At 34.0% G+C, this 18,833-nt stretch overlaps 1 protein-coding gene across 2 annotated transcripts in view; it reads left to right on the top strand.

The window, feature by feature from the left end:
• ACSS3 (acyl-CoA synthetase short chain family member 3) overlaps positions 1–18,833 on the top strand; it is a 161,119-nt gene that overhangs the window by 96,494 nt on the left and 45,792 nt on the right. For both annotated transcript variants that reach the window (XM_045845022.1, XM_045845023.1), the window contains 2 exons: positions 1,388–1,539; positions 9,604–9,707. In XM_045845022.1, coding sequence (XP_045700978.1) covers positions 1,388–1,539; positions 9,604–9,707 — 256 coding nt within the window. The remainder of the gene's footprint in view (positions 1–1,387; positions 1,540–9,603; positions 9,708–18,833) is intronic.

Below are 18,833 nucleotides of genomic sequence, written 5' to 3' on the forward strand. Positions count from 1 at the left end.
AAATTTGTTAGTCAAACTATGTACATGAGTTGCCAGATTGTATACTATGTCAATGTGTTGATCTATAGGAGGTGATAACAAATAAATTGTAATCAAATGTTTGGGATAGTTAGAAAAATAAAAAATGAAATTCTAGTTGCAATAGATACTTTCTTTGGTATTAAAAGAGCAAGAGAAAAAGCAATAGAACATAAAGTCCTAACAAGGTTTTTTTGTATTTTTTATGACTATAATTACATTAAGGAATATTAAGAGTAACCATGAAATAATAAAAGTAAAACTGATATTTTGCCCTATCAAAAATCCAATTAGAAGTGGATAATGAATCTAAATTTTTGGACATTTATGGTCTGCCTCATATTATTATCCATTCATTTATTATTCCCCATGGGGAGAACTCCAAGTTTACTGCTAGCAAATTCTTTCCTCTTCTCACTTTAGTTCAGTGTTTCCCAGGTGTGTTTTCCAGAACATAAGATCCATGGGATGCTTGGATGGGAGATGTGGTCAGAGATATTTCGGAAATGGAACATATATAACATATATCACCATTCCAGGCAACTTGCATTAGAAATACAGGAAGAAGTAGCAGCAATGAGAATGACTTGAAGAGTGAGAGGATATGGCTGAGCCAAGATAGATTTTTGTAGGTCACTTAAAAAAAATTGCAAAATTATTGATTTATTTAAATGTCATGTTCATTTTCTGCCATGCAGAAACATCAATTAGAATGTCCTTTTGTATTGCATAGTCTGTCAAAATTGTTAGATGTTTATGCTTGACTTTCCCATTGGACATGTGTAGTGTCATTTTGAGGCTGTGGAAAACATGCTTTCTGGGATATCATATTGGATTTTTTTTCTTTAATTCTTGGAAGTTGCTTTCCATGGAGTGAGACATTTAATTGAAAAGGTCATTACTCAGAAATCACTGTGATTCCAGATTTTTCTCTCTTCTCAAATACTTTGAGAGCTATTATTTTCACATTTAATAGTAATCATAAAAAAAGATTAAAATCAGAAATTAGAAGTGTAATTTTCATTTAGCCCACCATACAAAAGCACATATTTAATTTATTATAAAATAGAAGATTGTTGGGTACAATTAATTTGAATGAGGTAGACATTTTCTGTTTTTATCTTTCCAAACTTGAGAAAGGAAAAATTGCAATGAGGAAAGCTTTTAGGATGCTCTAATGGGACAAAGAGCCTCTCTGATGCCTGAGCATTTGGCTTGTTCTATTTATGATAGAACATGGAATATTTTAAAACTAAGATTTGTTGAGAATCCCACTTTATTAACATTTCTGTTAAATGTATAAGTATTGAACCATCAATGAAATATGAGCCATTTTACCCAGTGACATTTTGAATGATTCTCGTTGTAGGGGAAGCCTGTGGGAACACCAGATGCTGGTGCTTATTTCCGTGTGCTGGCGGAGCATGGAGTAGCTGCCTTGTTTACAGCGCCGACTGCAATTAGAGCCATCCGTCAGCAGGACCCTGGGGCGGCCTTGGGGAAGCAGTACTCGCTGACAAGGTGAACCGATGCACAAGGCAAATTATATTAAAAACTGCAATCAGAATGAATAACTGAATGTTGTATTTTTTTTTTCCGGCACTGCAAGATCTCGTCTGGAAAGAGCCAAGAGATTCTGAATGTCATTAAGAATGATTGTTCTAAACATATCTTTGAAATACTTGGAATATTAACTATACTGTGGATATTTTTCAATACTGTATCATGTTTGTTTTAGTTCAAATACTACCCAAATATTTTCTTTTTTAATCTACCCTGCTTATATTTTTCTTAAACTAAAATGCTATGAATTAAAATGCATAGATATAAGCATTTTATATATTTGTACATATATAACTGTTTTTTGAAAATGAAGAATGGCTTAAATAGAGGAAAAATATTATTTGATTTCACATATACAGATAAAACATGAATTTTAAAGTCCAAATTATGTTTGCTGAAAGAGTGCAGGAAATTATTTTTTTATTTGTTTTATAATAATATGCTCCTTGTAGTTTAGATACTTTTGTGCTGGCTTATAGACATCATTTTAGTTTAATGATATGCATATTTAAAGGTACCTATAGTACTTTGTATCTTCATGGCAGTTTCCAGCCTCAGTTCTCATTGAGCCTCTTTGAAATAAGTCACTGTTACCTTAAACTAAATGAAGAGTTTTTATAGTTTTCTCAAGTCAGAAAGTGTGACTGAAATAAGTTGGTTTGAATTTTTTACATTAAAAACCAGATATTATGACTTTTATGTTGCTGTGGCCGAAAGGAGTTAAAAATAGATATCACACACCAATTGCAGATGTAAGCAAGAAGCTTTCCATTTGGGCAAGGTCAATGGTTTTATTTGTTTCTTTTTCCTCTATTTTCTATTTTATTAAAAAAATAGATCTGGATTTATATGCAAATTTACCTATAATCTAAAAATATTATCTTATTAAAATGTATTCATAAAATGAATCATATATTATATTTTTATTCACCTTCTATTTGTTCCTTCATTTATGACATTTTAATTGTTTCATTTTTTTCAAGAGGATAGAGACATAGATTTTGATAAGTGCATTTGAGTGTGTGTATAGTCTTCATGTCTTCAGATAGTTACTGCTCTTTTGAAGGATCAGTGATTGTAGTTTGTTACACAGTGTGTCTTTTCTGACACATGCATTCGGATTGCAGGGCATGAAGTTGTGTGACCAGCAAGCTAAGGTCGCTTATTTTGCTGTATCACCTTCTTTTCCCATCTCTATAGGGATTTTAGATGCTATCTTTTCTATGAAGGCAGGACATGTTTCTAATTTGCCTAATGTATAAATCATCAAACAATACTAAATGGCTTTTAAACTATCACTTTTCAAATGAATGCATAAAAACATGGAGTCCGATTTTAGCATAAAAGAAATTATAGTACATTCTCCCTGGTCATGCTCCTTTGTCTTTAGGCACCTAAATTATTTATGATGATGTGCACATATGTTTTTAATAGATGTTTAGGAATGAGAACTCTACAAACACCCTCAATTATTCAAATTACTGCTATACTTACTGAAAATCTACTACATGCTAGGCATACACAATTTATCTTGCTTGGTCATCATGATAAGTAGGAATTTTGGTTATCATTTTACAAATGAGTAACATCAGTCTCAGAGAGTTTAAATAACTCTTTAGAAAGAAGCTAACTAACTCAGGCAATTTGACTAGGATCCACACTCTTTATTAAAGACCTCAGACATTATTTTACGATGAGAGGTAAATTAGGAAACTACCAAAACTCAGGAGTTTTTGTCATTTGTAAGATAAAAGCAGCTTTTACTTTTCATTTATTTTAGTTTATTCTGTTGATACCTTCACTGAACTACTTTGATGGATTCTCACGTGTGGACTAGGAGAATGTTAGAAAAAGAAGGAAGCTCAGAAATGCAACAATCTTACTTTAAAAATGAGGAAACTGAGGTCCAAAAAAGTTAAGTTTGGTTCAGAGACAGAATAAGGACCAGAACTCAAGTCTTCTCATACAATTATACTTTTATATTATATTTATGTTCAAGACATTTCATACTTACATACTGAATTGACATTCACTAGATATTATGATTACACATTCATGATTTATTTGTGGAATTTATTTGTCTCTCCTTTTCTTATAGAACATCGCAAATGATGAACTTTTCTCTTTAAATGTGTTATATATCTCAGTAAAGATTGTTTTAAAATAAATTTAGAGATTTTCTAAGAATTTAAGCTCTCAAAACAAATTTAATAGGGCACTATAAAATAAGGAACTAACCAGAACTATAAATTCATTTTATCATGGACCAGAGTTTGCAAAAATAGATTAGAAGTCATCTAATATAATCATTTCATTTCACATTTGAGAAAACTTTGTCACAGAGAAGTCAAATAGTATGCCCTGGATTGCAAAACTACTCTGGGCCAAAGCTGGAACAAGGCAGTACAGTGTGGTAGTTAAGATTCTGACTCTGGAGTTAGGCTAGCTGGGTTCAATCTACCATTTACTAGCTGGGTGAGACCTTGGGAATGTTACATAGGCTCTCTGTTTCTTTTCTCCTCCCCCTCCCCTACCCCTTCTCCCATTTTCACCCTCTTCCTCCTTCTCCTCCTCCTACTCTGTGGACTATAAAGCTAGTAACAATACAAGAATATAATGAAAATAAAAGGTGCCTAATTCATGCAAAGCACTTGAAACAGTTCTTAACATAAACTAAGTCTTAGCAATATTACTATCTTTTGCTTTCTAATTCACTGCTCTTTTACATCACATCGTAGTGGTTAATTTTCCCATGATTTTCTAGTTCAATCTTAATCAAATTAGAAAATATTCAGTTCTGGGATTCCCATTCAAGATATCATAGTACCTCATACTTGATGCAGCCTTCCTTTACCAACTACATAACAATGAGAACTAATACAAAAGAGAAAAAGCAGAGCATCAGAGATGAGCTAAAAAATTATGTGGACTGCAAATAAAATAGATTTGCAAAGTGGTAAGGCTGGTTGTAGTCAGGCGGATCACAGATGGAAGTGCCATGCAAGTACTAGGCAGGTTAACTGTAAGTAAATTCTCATTGGACATATCATTTGGAAATTGTAGCATGTAAGTTGAGACTATGATAAAATTTATAAACTGCCAGAGAAGATCAACAGAGCACAAAAGAGGAGAATCAAACTAATGCCAACAGATGTCAGATGACAATTGTGAACATCTTCAAAGTGCTGAGAGAGAATTGTCAAACTAAAAATTTTTTTATTAAGGACTTAGAACAAAATAGGCAAATGTTCATACAAACAAAGCTAAAAGAACTTAAGGTCCAAAGACTTTTATAAAATGAAAAATAGCCATGGGGGGATAATGTGGGATATAAAAAACAAGCAGCTGACCAAACTGATGAAATTTTTTGTTCAATTTATATAGTTGGTACAATAATCATAATGGGATATTGTATTTAGACCGAAGCCAAAATTTATGTGGTAAATAACAGTAACAAAAAGTAGAGAGTTTTTTTTCAAGAAGTAATTTGAGTTCTCCAGTGGGGAACAGTGGGAGAAAATAGAAAGAAGGAAACATGGAGATAGCCACAGGGACAGTGATGGCAAGAAGTAATGATGTTCTGTCATGTGAATGAGAAGTTGATGAGGCATTACTGAAATGATCTGTTTTTATTTAACTTCTGTTGGCACAAGTAAAAAGCAATTTTCACTTGTTTGGTAGTTTATGGACCTTGAATAAAATATTCCTTTTAGTATTCTGTCCCTACTTTATTACCTGAAAATTCTTCCCCAGAATTTATCTTTAGCTCTTTATCCATTTCTGTGCAGCTTCTCATCCATTTTGAACTAAAACTAATTTGATAATACTACCACTTTCCTGTTTTCTCTTTGCTTACTTTTGAACTCTATTGCAGTCTTGAATTACACTCAGTTTTATATAAAATTAGGGAAAGGTATATAGGTCTCATCCTCATTAATGTCCTCTCCATCCCATTTTTTCCTGCTCTGAATATTGTATATTATCTTTTTGTTTATCTTTTTAGTATTATACACTTGGAAGTAGATTCATTTTTGTATGTTATCATCATCAGAATATCATCCAGATATTTAGTTCATTTATGATAATCTAGGGTAACTCTATCCAATAAAACTGAACTCTACAGTATGGTAGGTACTAGCCACATGTCACTACTGAACTCTTGGCTAAGGAGTGATACTACTAAGAAACTGATACTTTTACTTCTTCATTTTCCCTATAAATGCCTAATACTCTTAATCCTGTAAGTATTCTAAAATAGCAAGGAACCTGTTTTCATACGATATAGTTGAAATATGTTCATATGTTTCAATCATACCATTAACAATATGGTATTTATATTTTTAATTTTGTCTTTTTGCATGGCATCTGAAACCATGGATGTGGCAACCTCATTTTAAACTTCAAAATTTTACACTAATCTCTGTTTAACCTACTTTAATGAATTAATATATTAATGTTTCACTCTGCTAAAATTGTTCCATCAGATCAGGCCCTAACTGATAATACAAATTTTAATTTCATGTAAGTTATAAATGAATATGCATTTGATTATCTAAATTTTACCTCAAATTGCAAATATATATGTACAAATTATCTGACATTTTCCCTAGTCTTTGCCTCTAATTAATACCCCTTTTTGGTCTTCCATTCTCATCTTTTTTATCTGCCTACTTTCCTTTTTCTTAAAGATTTAAACATTGCCCTGTCAGCCTTGCATACTCACCAAAGTGTTTGATCTACTTTATTCAAATGGTTTTATAACAAAGACTACTATTGGATTATTTCTGATCTGAAATTTGAAATTATACTTCACTGTCTTTACCAGGACACTTAAATTTTACCTTTGTGACTTATTTTATTAAAGGATGGCTCCTAGATAATTTTGGGTATGTAGTTGGAGAATATGCCACTGGGCAGCTACTCAAACATTATTTTTGACAGTCCCTTGCAGCATTATATGAAGTCCTATAACTATGTCAAATTATTAAACCAAACCAAACCCAATCCAAGATTTTGCAAAACTGTTGTGATGACAGTCTTCTTATAGAAACGTTAAGTAACAGGTCATCTTTGTTGCATTTATTGGCACTTGTGAATCCATATACATACATGCATACAGACCCAAGCCAAAAAAGGTTATTGACCTAATGGTTTGAGGAGGAATTATATCTACAGCATAATTACAATTTTTTATCATCCTGGCTAATGTCCATTTGGTAGCCACTAGCCACCATGGCTATTGAGCACCCGAAATGCCCAGATTGGGACTACATATGGAAAAAGACTTTGATATCACTAGTAATTTTTTATGGTCATTACATGTTGAAATAATATTTTTATTTATTTGGTTTAATAAAATGTATTTTTTAAAATTTATGTTTTTACTTTTCTGAATGTAGCTACTAGAAAATTTTAAACTACATCTATTTCTTGCATTTGTAGCTCACATTATATTTCAGGTGGACAATACTGATTTAGGTAATATTTATGGACTCAGTTACATCATTCAAAAAAAATAAGATGTTGCAATAAGGTAATTTTATCCCCTGAATGGCTTTATATTTGCAGATGGTGGTTCTTTTTTTTCCCTCAGAAAATGTTGAACAGTAAAATTACATTGAGAATTTTGCACAAATTTACTATAGCCTCCTTTGACATCCTTATGAATAAACACCCTCATCTAGAGATGCAAATGATCACAAGTAATCTTCAAGCATGGACTCCATTTATCAGTGATTCATTTATACTTAAAATTTAATTAACACATTTTCAACAGCATAGGCAATCAGATTTTTCCATAGAATTATTAAACTCATATTTTCGACTTTTGAGGCCAGACTTTACTCTCGGGGTCATGATTATTTATAAAAATCAAGGAGGATATTAAAGTTGATCCCATGAGAGTCTGATCATTTTGTTTGTTTAATTGCTCATTTTCTATTAAAATTAATGCCTCTATGTGATGCCTTCTCTCCTCTTCGGAGCTCTCTTCAGCAGCCATCACGTCATGAACTTCCTCTCTCCTCTGGACTGCTACCATCCTTAAGTGATTTTTAGTATCTTAATGATAAATTCCTCTATCAGTACACTCATGTTTTCTTATGTCTTTCAATATTAGATTCTTTCTGTTACCATAAACACTATCATCCTTCAGAACAGACACATTTTAAAGATTTCAATGTTTGGAATTGCCCTCTCACAACTATATTCTTTTTTTTTTCTGATTCTACAGTGCCTTTGCTTTCACTGATTTTTAAAAATTTCCTCTGTGACTCCATTATTATTTCTTTTTCATTTCTCCTTGTCTTTTACCCAACTGTTTTTCCTGGTAATTTTCTCCATCATGGTTATTCCTACTTTGCTTCCCCATTTCCCTTGCCTTGCCTAGATTCCCCAGACATCTCTTTTAGCTTTGATTTGCCATTCCTTCTTTTCTTTTTATTTCTGTATTGAATTTATTTAGGTGACATTTGTTAAAAAATTATGTGTCTTATTTGTATAATTCTATAATACATCATCTGTATATTGTGTTGTGTTCACCATCTCAAATGAAGTCTCCTTCCATCACCATTTATTTTCCCTTTACCCTCTTCTACCTCCCCCCTAACCATTTTCCTCTGGTAATCCACACTTTTATCTGTGTATGAGTTCTTGTTGTTGTTGTTTTTGCCAACCCTTCATCTTTTTCACCTAGCCTCCCAACCCCCCTTTAATAGCTGTCAATCTGTTTCTGTGTTAGTTTATTTTGTTCATTAGATTCTACATATGAGTGACCATCCCTTCTTTTCTGTACTATACCTAACCTGTGCTATCTTGATGTAGCCTTTTAAATTACTAGTTGAGTTTATGAAAACAACATGCCTCCTCTTTTACTAGATACACTGAGTCAAGCTGACATAAATTTTGCCATCTCCCCAATTCTGTACCTCATCTTTCTAAGCTTCTAGAAAGATTTCAGTACCCAAAATTTCCAGGTGTTTTGACTGGTATTGAGGTATAAAGATGAATGCTCCTAAGGAGCTCAGAGTCAAAATATACAAGACACAAATATAGAATGAGATACATGTTTATAGCAGAGATAGGAAATACATGTTAGAAAATAAAGGTTGGAATATTTCAGCCTCCATGAATCTTCATTAGGTGATATAAGTGAAGGGAATGGTAATAAATCTTCTGTGACTGTATTACATTGTTGGGGGATAGGCAGTTTAATTTGTTTGTTCTTTTACTTTGATGATAATGAATTAACTCTTTATACACACATTCCCTTTCTTGACAGGTCATGCACATTGAGAATAGAAGAAAAACAGTCATTCTCTCAATGAACCACTGATTGTGTCTAACCAATTATATTCCTTTTTCATCCTTTTTATTCTGTGGCATGGACTCCCAGCCAAGGGTTCTTCATCTTTAGTAACCTTATACGTGTTTCAATAAGAGCCTTTTAAACCTTTGAGGCCGTAATGGCATTTATTCTTTAGTCACCTATCTTTCCTGTATATGTCCTTGGAATAGAGGAAACACGTGCATCAAATCAGAGTAATCTTTTCCAAAGGAACTCATGAGAAGACAAGTGCATCATATTTATGAGAGTACTTGTTGTATTAGCTAATACTTGAGAGTGTATTTTGTCTTGTGTATAGACCTAAGCAGAATATAGCAATTAAACTTAGAGCTAAAATTAGCAGAGATACTGTCAAACAGGAAAAGGCTTGCCATCTTTGATCATTTGGTGAATGTGACAGATCAACTTGGTTGCTCTTTTCAGAACTGAAAAGGTGTAGCTGTGGATTCTGCTTTTGAAATACCTCACTTCAATGCAATGATGTGTATTTAGTTACATTTGGCTCAAAAAGAATCACACTTCTCACCATTCTGTGGTACAATATACTGGCAATATGACTGCCTTCTGCTCAGAGAATAAATGTGGTTAGATTCTACAATGTTTAAAAGAAAGTAGACGGAATTATTTAAATTTATTTGCAAGGAATGATTTGAACTCACTCTCCCTCTTATATTTAGGTTTAAAACATTATTTGTGGCTGGAGAACGGTGTGATGTGGAGACCCTGGAATGGTCCAAAAAGGTCTTCAGAGTACCTGTCTTAGACCATTGGTGGCAAACTGGTGAGCATTTTCTAAGCATGTACATAAATATTGCAGAAATGCTAAAAAATACTGCAAGGGCTGGAGAAAATTCTGAACTCTGACCATCAAGCACAAACTCAGGATTTATGAGGTTCTGGTTTCAGTAGAAATAAGCAATTCTTTGATGACTGATAAAAATGTTTTCATAAATGATATCGATGCCACCATTCTCTTGGGCCCTAGGTATAAAGCACAAAAACCTCTTTTGCTTCTCCTCCTTCTTATTTCCTGTCTCTAGTAAGTCACTAAATCTCAGATTTTTCTTTGAAGTCTCTGTTGGATTCATCCCACCTTCAGTAGTCCATTGCCTTTGAGCTGTGGAAGCCTCATTATCATCTGCCTTGATTTAAATTATTCTCATCACTCATCACTGTTCCCTCTGCTTCCCTATACACCCTGCACACTGCTCCAAGAGTAATTTTTTATAAGCACTGTTTATTTACAGGATTTCCTGTGGTTCTCTGGCTCCTTTTTTGTGTTCTATAAAATTGAGTATGTCTGCTTAGCATTCAAGGCAAAAAAAAAGTATTTTTTTCTCCAAAACACACACACATACACTCACACATATATAATATATAATTATTTATTTGCCTATTTGGTTTATTCTCTATTTTCTACCCCCTAAGTGATCCTTGTGAAATAAACAAATTGTCATATTAAGTGGATAGAATATAATCTTTGGTAAAAATAATAATAACAATAAAAAACTTTCTGCTGCTTTTTTTGAGGAATGATTGTGTATATATGTGAAAGTAACTAGACTATGTGGAATCTGTTTTCCTCATTAAGTGTAGGGGTTTTGTTGGGTTTCCCTCTGAACTACTAAGAGTAGCTATGAGCTATGAGAACCCCTTAACTTTGATGTGTACATTATTTTAATTCAATTATATGTAGATTAACACATCAAATCAACTCTTTCATACTACTGTTTTCAGAATTCCCATGTTATGAGCAACTAGAAAACAGTGTCAAATTTTAATTAAAAATTAATATAGTTTCTTTGCAAAAACTAGGTCTGATTTTAAAAATGATATAATCTAGAAGATCAAGTGAGTGAGTAAATATTTTAGAACTCTGATTTTGAAGAATGATACTTTTTATATTATCTTGGTGAATATTACTCTGAAAAAGCATGTTTTTTGTATTCTTTGTAATATGTGATAAGAAATAAATGATCACAGCAGAATATACGTTCCTTAGAGAACATGAAAATCAGAAAGAATTGTTATTCCTTTTAGTTTGATTTGCTGACTGAAGGAGAAATTTCTTAGCTAAATTTAGATTTGTAACTATTTAGTAAATAAAACAAATAACACTGACTTTGGAGAAAGAGCAATGCTATGTGTAGAAATACATAAAAACAAATAAAGTATTATTGCCTCTGTAAGGAAGAGTATTTATTGAATTGATGCATCCCTTATTTACCAGGAAACTTCAAACAGTTATTTTCCTACACTGAAGGAGAAAACCATCTTGTCACCATTGAGATGGTTGTCCTTTCCCGGTCAGATGGAAGGATTGTTTCCATCACAGAAGTGACCTTACACAAAGGCTTGAGAAGAGTTTTTTTGTTTTTTCCTCCTTAAAGTTGACTATGCCAAAGCTTGTTGAAGGAAAGCAACACATTAATTTTTTTAACTTTTTATTGATGTATTTGTGTATAATAGCCTGTGCAGATGTATGTAGTTAGTGTGCTCGGGCTTACAGAAAAGCTCATTGAAGCCTGAGAAGCAAGAATATGAGGTCCCTGGTGGGTACTAAGTTTCATGTGAATTCACAATTTTTCTTTAATGTATTGTTCAGAGGAAATTAATAGCACATTATGTCAGTGAGCTGTCACTTTAATCAGGTTTGACTGGCTGCTCATTTACTGTGGAAAACAGAGTGGGTTTCTACTAATAATGCCTGATTCTTTTCATCTCCCACCCCCCATTCAATTGTACAGCATTTGATATTGTGTCCAATTAAAGCACACAAATACACACATATGGATAGGTAGGTAGTACCTTGCTAACTAGCTAGGCAGTTTTGTACTTTATAAAAGAAATTCACCCGAGGTGATGCAGCTATCTGCTACTAACAAAAATTAGTTAGAAACTTCATTCATTTGCATTGAAAAAATTTTCTTTTCAAAGTTATATGTTGTGGTGAATAATTGGGAAATGATACTGAAGTTTCCATTTGCAACTATTCACCTTTCCTAAAGGGATATCAAGTGTGTTTTATGGTGACCTCAATTTAATGTTAGATCATTGGAGGGGAAAGATAAATACTTTGTGGGTTACTATTAACTATTAGGGAAAGGAAAGAAAAATTCAGTATTTCTAGCATATTCATGAATTTCCTAATGTATTACATATCAAGTAGATGGCGGAATACTTCCCCAAGAGGTATGCCAGTAAAAACTGGATAACAGTTGAGAGAATGTTAAGCTTTGGCCAAATTTCAAGTTTTTCACAAGGTCTCTCTTATTACTGACTTAGAAATTGATTTTCTTATACAGTTGCACACTCTTATGAAACTTCAATACAATGTATTATTAATGAATTTGCTCTCTGATTACATTAACGTATGGGTACACATGAGCTGTTTAGAAACTGTGATATGTAATTGAAATTATTAAGGGATATGTTAAGTAACTAAGATGTATGAATAAAATTTGATTAGTTTCTGTGACTTGGGTTATAAGAAGGCACACCACAGTCAATTCATTTTATTACCACGTTGGTTTTGTTACCCATGTGCAATTTGTATTAGCAACAACACATTTCCAGTGACTAGCATCCTCTTTTGGCCCATTAGTATCAACTTTGATATCTGATTTGAATAATATTAAGATTCTAAATTGAAAACTAAGCTATGAAAAATTCAAGAGCAGATCAATTCCTTATAGGGGTATTTTAATAAAGAATTGCTGCTGTTCAGCACCACTGAAGCATTAAGCCTTTGTTTTGAATTATAACAATGTAAACATTTAATGCTCTCATGAAGGAAATTTGTCTCATTAAATGTAGATAACTGGGATCTATCTATTAGATTCATATACCTGCATAAAAGATGAATTTTATCATTCACTCAGATCTTTTATCTTCACAGTAACTTATAAAGTGATTGAAAGCATCTGAATTATTGACTAAAATTTTCATTTTGTTTTTGACATAAAGATTGAGAGAGAGAAATGCTATAATTATAATTAAAATGGGAAAATTAAGTAAATAGATACTTGTTCCATCGTGATATAGAAATTCACATGCCAAAAAAATAGACAAAACTTCATTATCCTCTGGTGAACACTGTACAACAGTGGGATACTGTACACATCATTTTAGTACTAAGAGCACCTTTCCTTAAAATCAGACAGGAAGCACAATTTTAGAAAGGAAAAACTGTCAGTTTGGTGCACAGTGTCCTTCATAAGAATTTTTTTTCACTTAAAAAATTATAGTCACGTAAAATGACTATAAAGGAATTTGTTTTTCTTATAAATGAATGACCAAGCACAAAAATTAAATTTTAGACACTACTACAACCAAAAACATATTAGAATTCATTCCTTTTAAGGTTTCTTTTTTTCTTTCTCCCGTTCCTCCTTTCTCTTTCTCTTTTTCTCTCTCTCTGTCCCTCCTTCCTTTTTTCCTCCTCTCCCTCCCTCTTTTCTTCCTTCTTTTCAATGTATTATATGACATGATACTGGTTTAGAAATTCTTATAACAAAATAGTTTGACATACCATTTTTCAATGTTATTTAATCCTAGGTGGAAATTCTTTATTTATTCACTTGCTCTCAGTTAAAGAAAACAATGGCTACAAAGTTAGAATATTCAAATTCCATAATGGCATTTATAAAAGACAATTTGGTAAATGGTTTAGATCAAAAGAAGCCATGATTCTTCTCACCCACTGGCAGCACATATCTGTGTGGTTTCCATGAGAAGATATAGAGTCTATGTTGAAAGTGTTTCAAATGCTCTTATGCTCAGGAAGTGACAAAGTAATTGAAATGATCACAAACTTGAGCAGCACTGGATGATTTTGTTGTTGGTTTACTTGTTTTGTTCCCATCACTTCAATGGACAACCAAACTTCTTCATAGAATTATTAAAAACCTTTGCAGAGATTTCAGTGAGAAAACATAGTCACTTAATGGATTGAGACATTGGTGACAATTGAAGTTATTGATCTTACTATTTTTACCCGGGCCATCTTTGCTGAGTTCTTATATCTTGAAGTAATCACAATATTTAAATCCCTGTTTGATTGAGCTGCTGCAGTTTTCATTGCAATTGCCAGTTCTGAAGTAAGTATATTTTATATACTAAATCTGTCTGGAAAAATTCCAGTCATTGTTGATATAATGAGAACACTATGTGTGACATCCTGGCAACCAAGGAGAGTGGACTGGAATTTTTCACATGCATGAACAATGCCGACTTCACTGTACTAGTCAGTCGGAGAGGTAGACGCCATTGAGTGAGCATGTGTACTGTGTGGCCATTGCATTCAAAATGACTGAGCAAGTAGAGCAATGAATTGGTATCAAATCTTGTGTTAAGTTTGAACATTCCTCTGCAAAAACTATTTGGATGATTCAGAAGGCTTTCAGGCATGATGCAATGAGTGCAGCACAAATAAAAGTGTGGCACAAACACTTTTCAAAGATGGTTGAGAATCTGTTGAAAGTGTCCACATTCTGGAAGGCCTGAAACAAGCCGAACACCTGAGAATGTTGAACATGTACAGGCTGCAATCAACAAAGATCAGCAACTGACATTGTGAGAACTGGAAGATGATCTGGGGATTCCAAAAACTATTGTGTCCAAGGCTTTGGTATAGGATCTTGGCATGAAACATGTCATGGCAAAATATTCTCCGTGGCTTCTGCTACGAGAGCAGAAAGAACATTGTGTTGGAGTTGCTAATGACTTTATTCAAACTGCTACCAATAGGCCAGATTTCCTTAAGAAGGTCATAGCTGGAATGAATCATGGGACTATAGCTATGATCCAGAAATGAAACCCCAGCCATCCCAATGGAAGTTGCCTTGTTCTCCATGCACAAAGAAGGTGCAGCAAAGTTGCAGCAAGATGAAGACCATGTTAACTGTGTTCTTTGAGTGGGGAGGTGTTGTCCATCACAAGTCCATCACACCACCCCCAGGCCCAATAATTAATAAGGAGTAATACCTCAATGTTCTTTGTCAGTTGAGAGTTGCAGTACGATAAAAACAGTCACAGCTATGGGCAACTGGAGATTGGCAGCTTCATCATGACAATGTACCATTCATTCATCACGTCTTGTACAGACTTTTTGGTGAAACATCAAATCATGCAGGTGACTTAGTTCCCCCACAGCCCAGATTTGATGTGCCGTGACTTCTGGCTTTACCTACAACTAAAATCACCTTTGAAAGGGAAGAGATTTCAGACCACCCATGAGATTGAAGAAGATATGACAGGGAAGCTGATGGTGACTGGGAGAACTGTGTGAGGTCCCAAGGTGTCTGCTTTGAAGGAGACTGAAGGGTCATTGTCCTATGTACAATCTTTCTTGTATCTTATATCTCCTTCAATAAATGTTTCTATTTTTCATATTACATGGCTAGATACCTTCTGGACAGACTGTATACCCTAAATTATCCTCCTTTTTAGGAGAAATAAAGAAATAATTCTTGATTTTTATTAAAGTAGACCCAAAGACTCCAGCAGATTCAAGCATGCTGTTGTTTAAATCAAAATCATTGTTACTAAAAGTATACACATCCTAAAACCATGTTATTAAAGTATGTCAGGTTTACTTGACATGACAATCTTTATTTTTTTTTTCAGTTTGGCAGGATATATTTCCTGAGAACAGACAACTGGGGCAATAGTTTTAAACTCAAAAATTGGTTAGGCTGGCCCAATTTAGTCTTTATTCTTTTGTTGATCTGGAAAGATCCATTAGCACAGAATTTTTAGGAAGACAGCAATACATTTTTATTTACAAGAATCAAAACCACAACATTGAATAAGTAATTATAGTTTAAAAATAATTATCCTAAGCAGAGATCTTCATAGGAAATGGCACAGGCTCAAATTTGGTACTGTCTCATTTTTCTTAAGTAGACTGATTAATTGTGAACCTGTAGCCAAGATTTGAACATGTTATAGCTAGGGTATCAAAGTTTAAGCCACCATTTCTTTCCTCAATCATCCTTTTCCTTTGTTACCCTTGCTTCTCTGACATTTCATTTTTGTGCATCTCATTTGATATACTTATAGCAGAAAGGTTTCAATCTGTCAGCCTATTGTTTGAAGTTTAGTCTATGATAAGGAATTTTCATCCCAGGAATTCATCCCTGGAAGCTTTATGATTCTTGTTATTTCTGTCTTTTAAAAAACATTTTACAACTATGTGCTAGTTATGTGACTTTCTTCTAACTGAAATGTATTTAACTTGTGTCCCCGGCAAAATCCTATATATTTTCTGGAAAATGCCTTCCTAGGGCTAACACATACGAGGCTCTATATGACTGACAAGACAAGACAAGACAATAAGAAAAACATTTTCTTGATGACTTTACCTTGAAGACTCTATCTTTAATAATTTAAAACCTTTTCTCTGTGGTTTGGGGGCCAGTTGTCACTAACAACTATCCCTCTGGCTGCAGATCTTGGAGTAAAATGTTTCTTATACAAATAAATGCTGCCTTCCTAAGTCTGACTTTTCAACTCTGTCATTCCTGCTTCTGGAGTTTACTTAATCATTTCTGAGTCCATCCAATTTGGGCTGTGGTGATTGGTTTTCATTAAAGTACATGCTATATTTTCAAATACAATGGGTTGAACTAGACTCTTGAAGTGCACGCTATGGAACTCAAAGGGCTGGGTTGGACTGGACTGGCAATGCCATTGCCCATGAACTTGTTCAGATATACCTTATGCTACTTTCAAAGAGTAGAACCCAGAGTCTTTAGCAGTATGAGTGAATCACTACTGTCTGCGGCATTTTTTCTTTTTCTCAATGCAATGGTCAAAATAAATATATCTCTTTGTTTCATTCATGGAAAAGAAAATTGATGTGGTTTAGCCTGAGAAGTTGTGAGTGAGAGAGAAACAGTGATGTAGATGCAGTGTCATTCAACAATGTTCAGCTACTGATGCTGACAGTATCCATCTGGTGAGAGGAAAGACCTGATGTCATCTTTGTTGCCTAGCAACCACATTTTTTTCTCATTCAGAGCAGTCTTTGTTAGTTTAAAGTAGGCAATTTTTACCGACAATTTGAGAAGTAGGAGCTTAGAGCTAAGCTATGTGAATTTGGTTTGTAGAAGGACTAATCTTTTGTTAAATGTAAGGCAGGCTTGATGAGGCTTTCTCTCTTTGAAAGTGAATAACTGTTTACAAATTGTTAATCCATCTGGAAATGAATTCCCTGAGTCAAATAGCAGTCACTGAATGAGGCATTTTCACCTTTATAGCATTACAATATAGGAATGACTTCAACTTAGGTGTTTTTCAAATGTGATTACTATACATGAATTAGTTAAGATAGGTATAATAATTGCTTTTAAGAAGCTCTATTTGTGCTCATTATATCAGATAATGTTTTGACAAGAGACTAAACACTGGAAAATCAATTAATAATGTAAAGTTGGTTTGGTCTTTGCAATATCAAGTATTCTAATTCTCTTGCCCTTGGCAAAAATCACACTTAATCCACTCTGGAAAGGTGAAAATGTGTCATATTTTTCTGGACCTTTAACAGGAAAAAGTTCCTAAACTCTTCGTTGAAATCCTTGCTATCTGAAAATTTGGTTTCCTCCCATTGCATATGAACTCCGGCACTGCAGGTCTATCGGCCCCACAAAAGAGTTCCCAGTTCTCATTTGGAAAACATGTGACTATTGTTGGAAAAGCAGTGTGGGTAGTGAAAAGTGATGCTGAATCCTAATAGGATTGTGTTTAAAACCTGATTCCATCACTTACTTTGTAGCCACAGGCAAGTTTTTGATCTGCTCAGGCTTTTACACACGGGTCTATAGGAAGCTTAAAATGAAGTGAAATATGTAAAAATGATGCAGTAGAGTTCCTGGTCTATGGTAACGCTCAATAAATATTTTTCTTTTCCTTTCTATGAATAACGCTTCATGATTATAAAGGCAATTTTAGAGCATCCTGGTTTGTTGGTAATCCAGACTCATGAAAACTTTGAACATAAGAGTTCTGTTTATAGATGAGAAAAAGTAATCACAATGTAATTTCCCAAAGTCAACTAGTTAAGATTAGAACCAGAGCTATCATTGTTTTGTGTTGTCCAGAGTTTTCTCTTCATACGTCTTATCTTATGCCTTTCTAAATTCAGTATGCTTATCTAATTCAGCCACAGGTTATTTATGAGTTTCTCCCTGGTTAGAGGCATGTGCTGCTAAGGGAGTGGGATGAGACCCATGTCTCACAGTTTGAATTAATGGTCTGCTTCCAGTATGAAAAGGTAGGCTGCTTTGAATTAAGTATTTTAAACTGTAATCGTACCGTCTCCTGAACACAAAGATTAAATTGATTTTCTTTCACTGGTATATCTCACTGTTTCTGCTTTCTTTCCATTATTACCATTCAAGTTATTTATAGCTCATGGTATAGATTCAGAGGTGGAGAGAATGATTTCTTTACAAATTGCTGCTATGCCCACCACGATGCTGTGATTAATATGACTCAGTGGTACTAGGTTGCTGAATTGATTTATTTCCAGGACTTTAGTTCTCTGCATGGGCTACGAGCTTCTGAATCCATATTGCTTAAAGGTAGTGTTTCTAGAACCCCAGTGGGGGCGGAAGAGCAGATTTCCAGATGCAGCAGGAGCTCTTGTTTACAGCTGGACTTGTGACCCTGCCACCATCTTCTTCTCCTTAACCATCACTCACATCTAACCCTCTTTCTCTGTTAATTCTAATTTGTAAGCCAAAACCTGGGGCTCTTTTTCCCCATACCCAAACAGTCACCAAGACCTTTTGATTCTGAGTATGACTCACCAGGAGTCTCATCTTCTACTACCTGCATAAGAACCTCAACCCCTAACTGATTTCCTGCACTTGGCTGTGAACCTGAGTTCAGTGCTCCCCCTTCC

The sequence above is a fragment of the Phyllostomus hastatus genome, unplaced genomic scaffold, assembly GCF_019186645.2.
Source record: "Phyllostomus hastatus isolate PE091 unplaced genomic scaffold, TTU_PhHast_1.1 phas_contig_432, whole genome shotgun sequence".
NCBI classification, from domain to species: domain Eukaryota; kingdom Metazoa; phylum Chordata; class Mammalia; order Chiroptera; family Phyllostomidae; genus Phyllostomus; species Phyllostomus hastatus.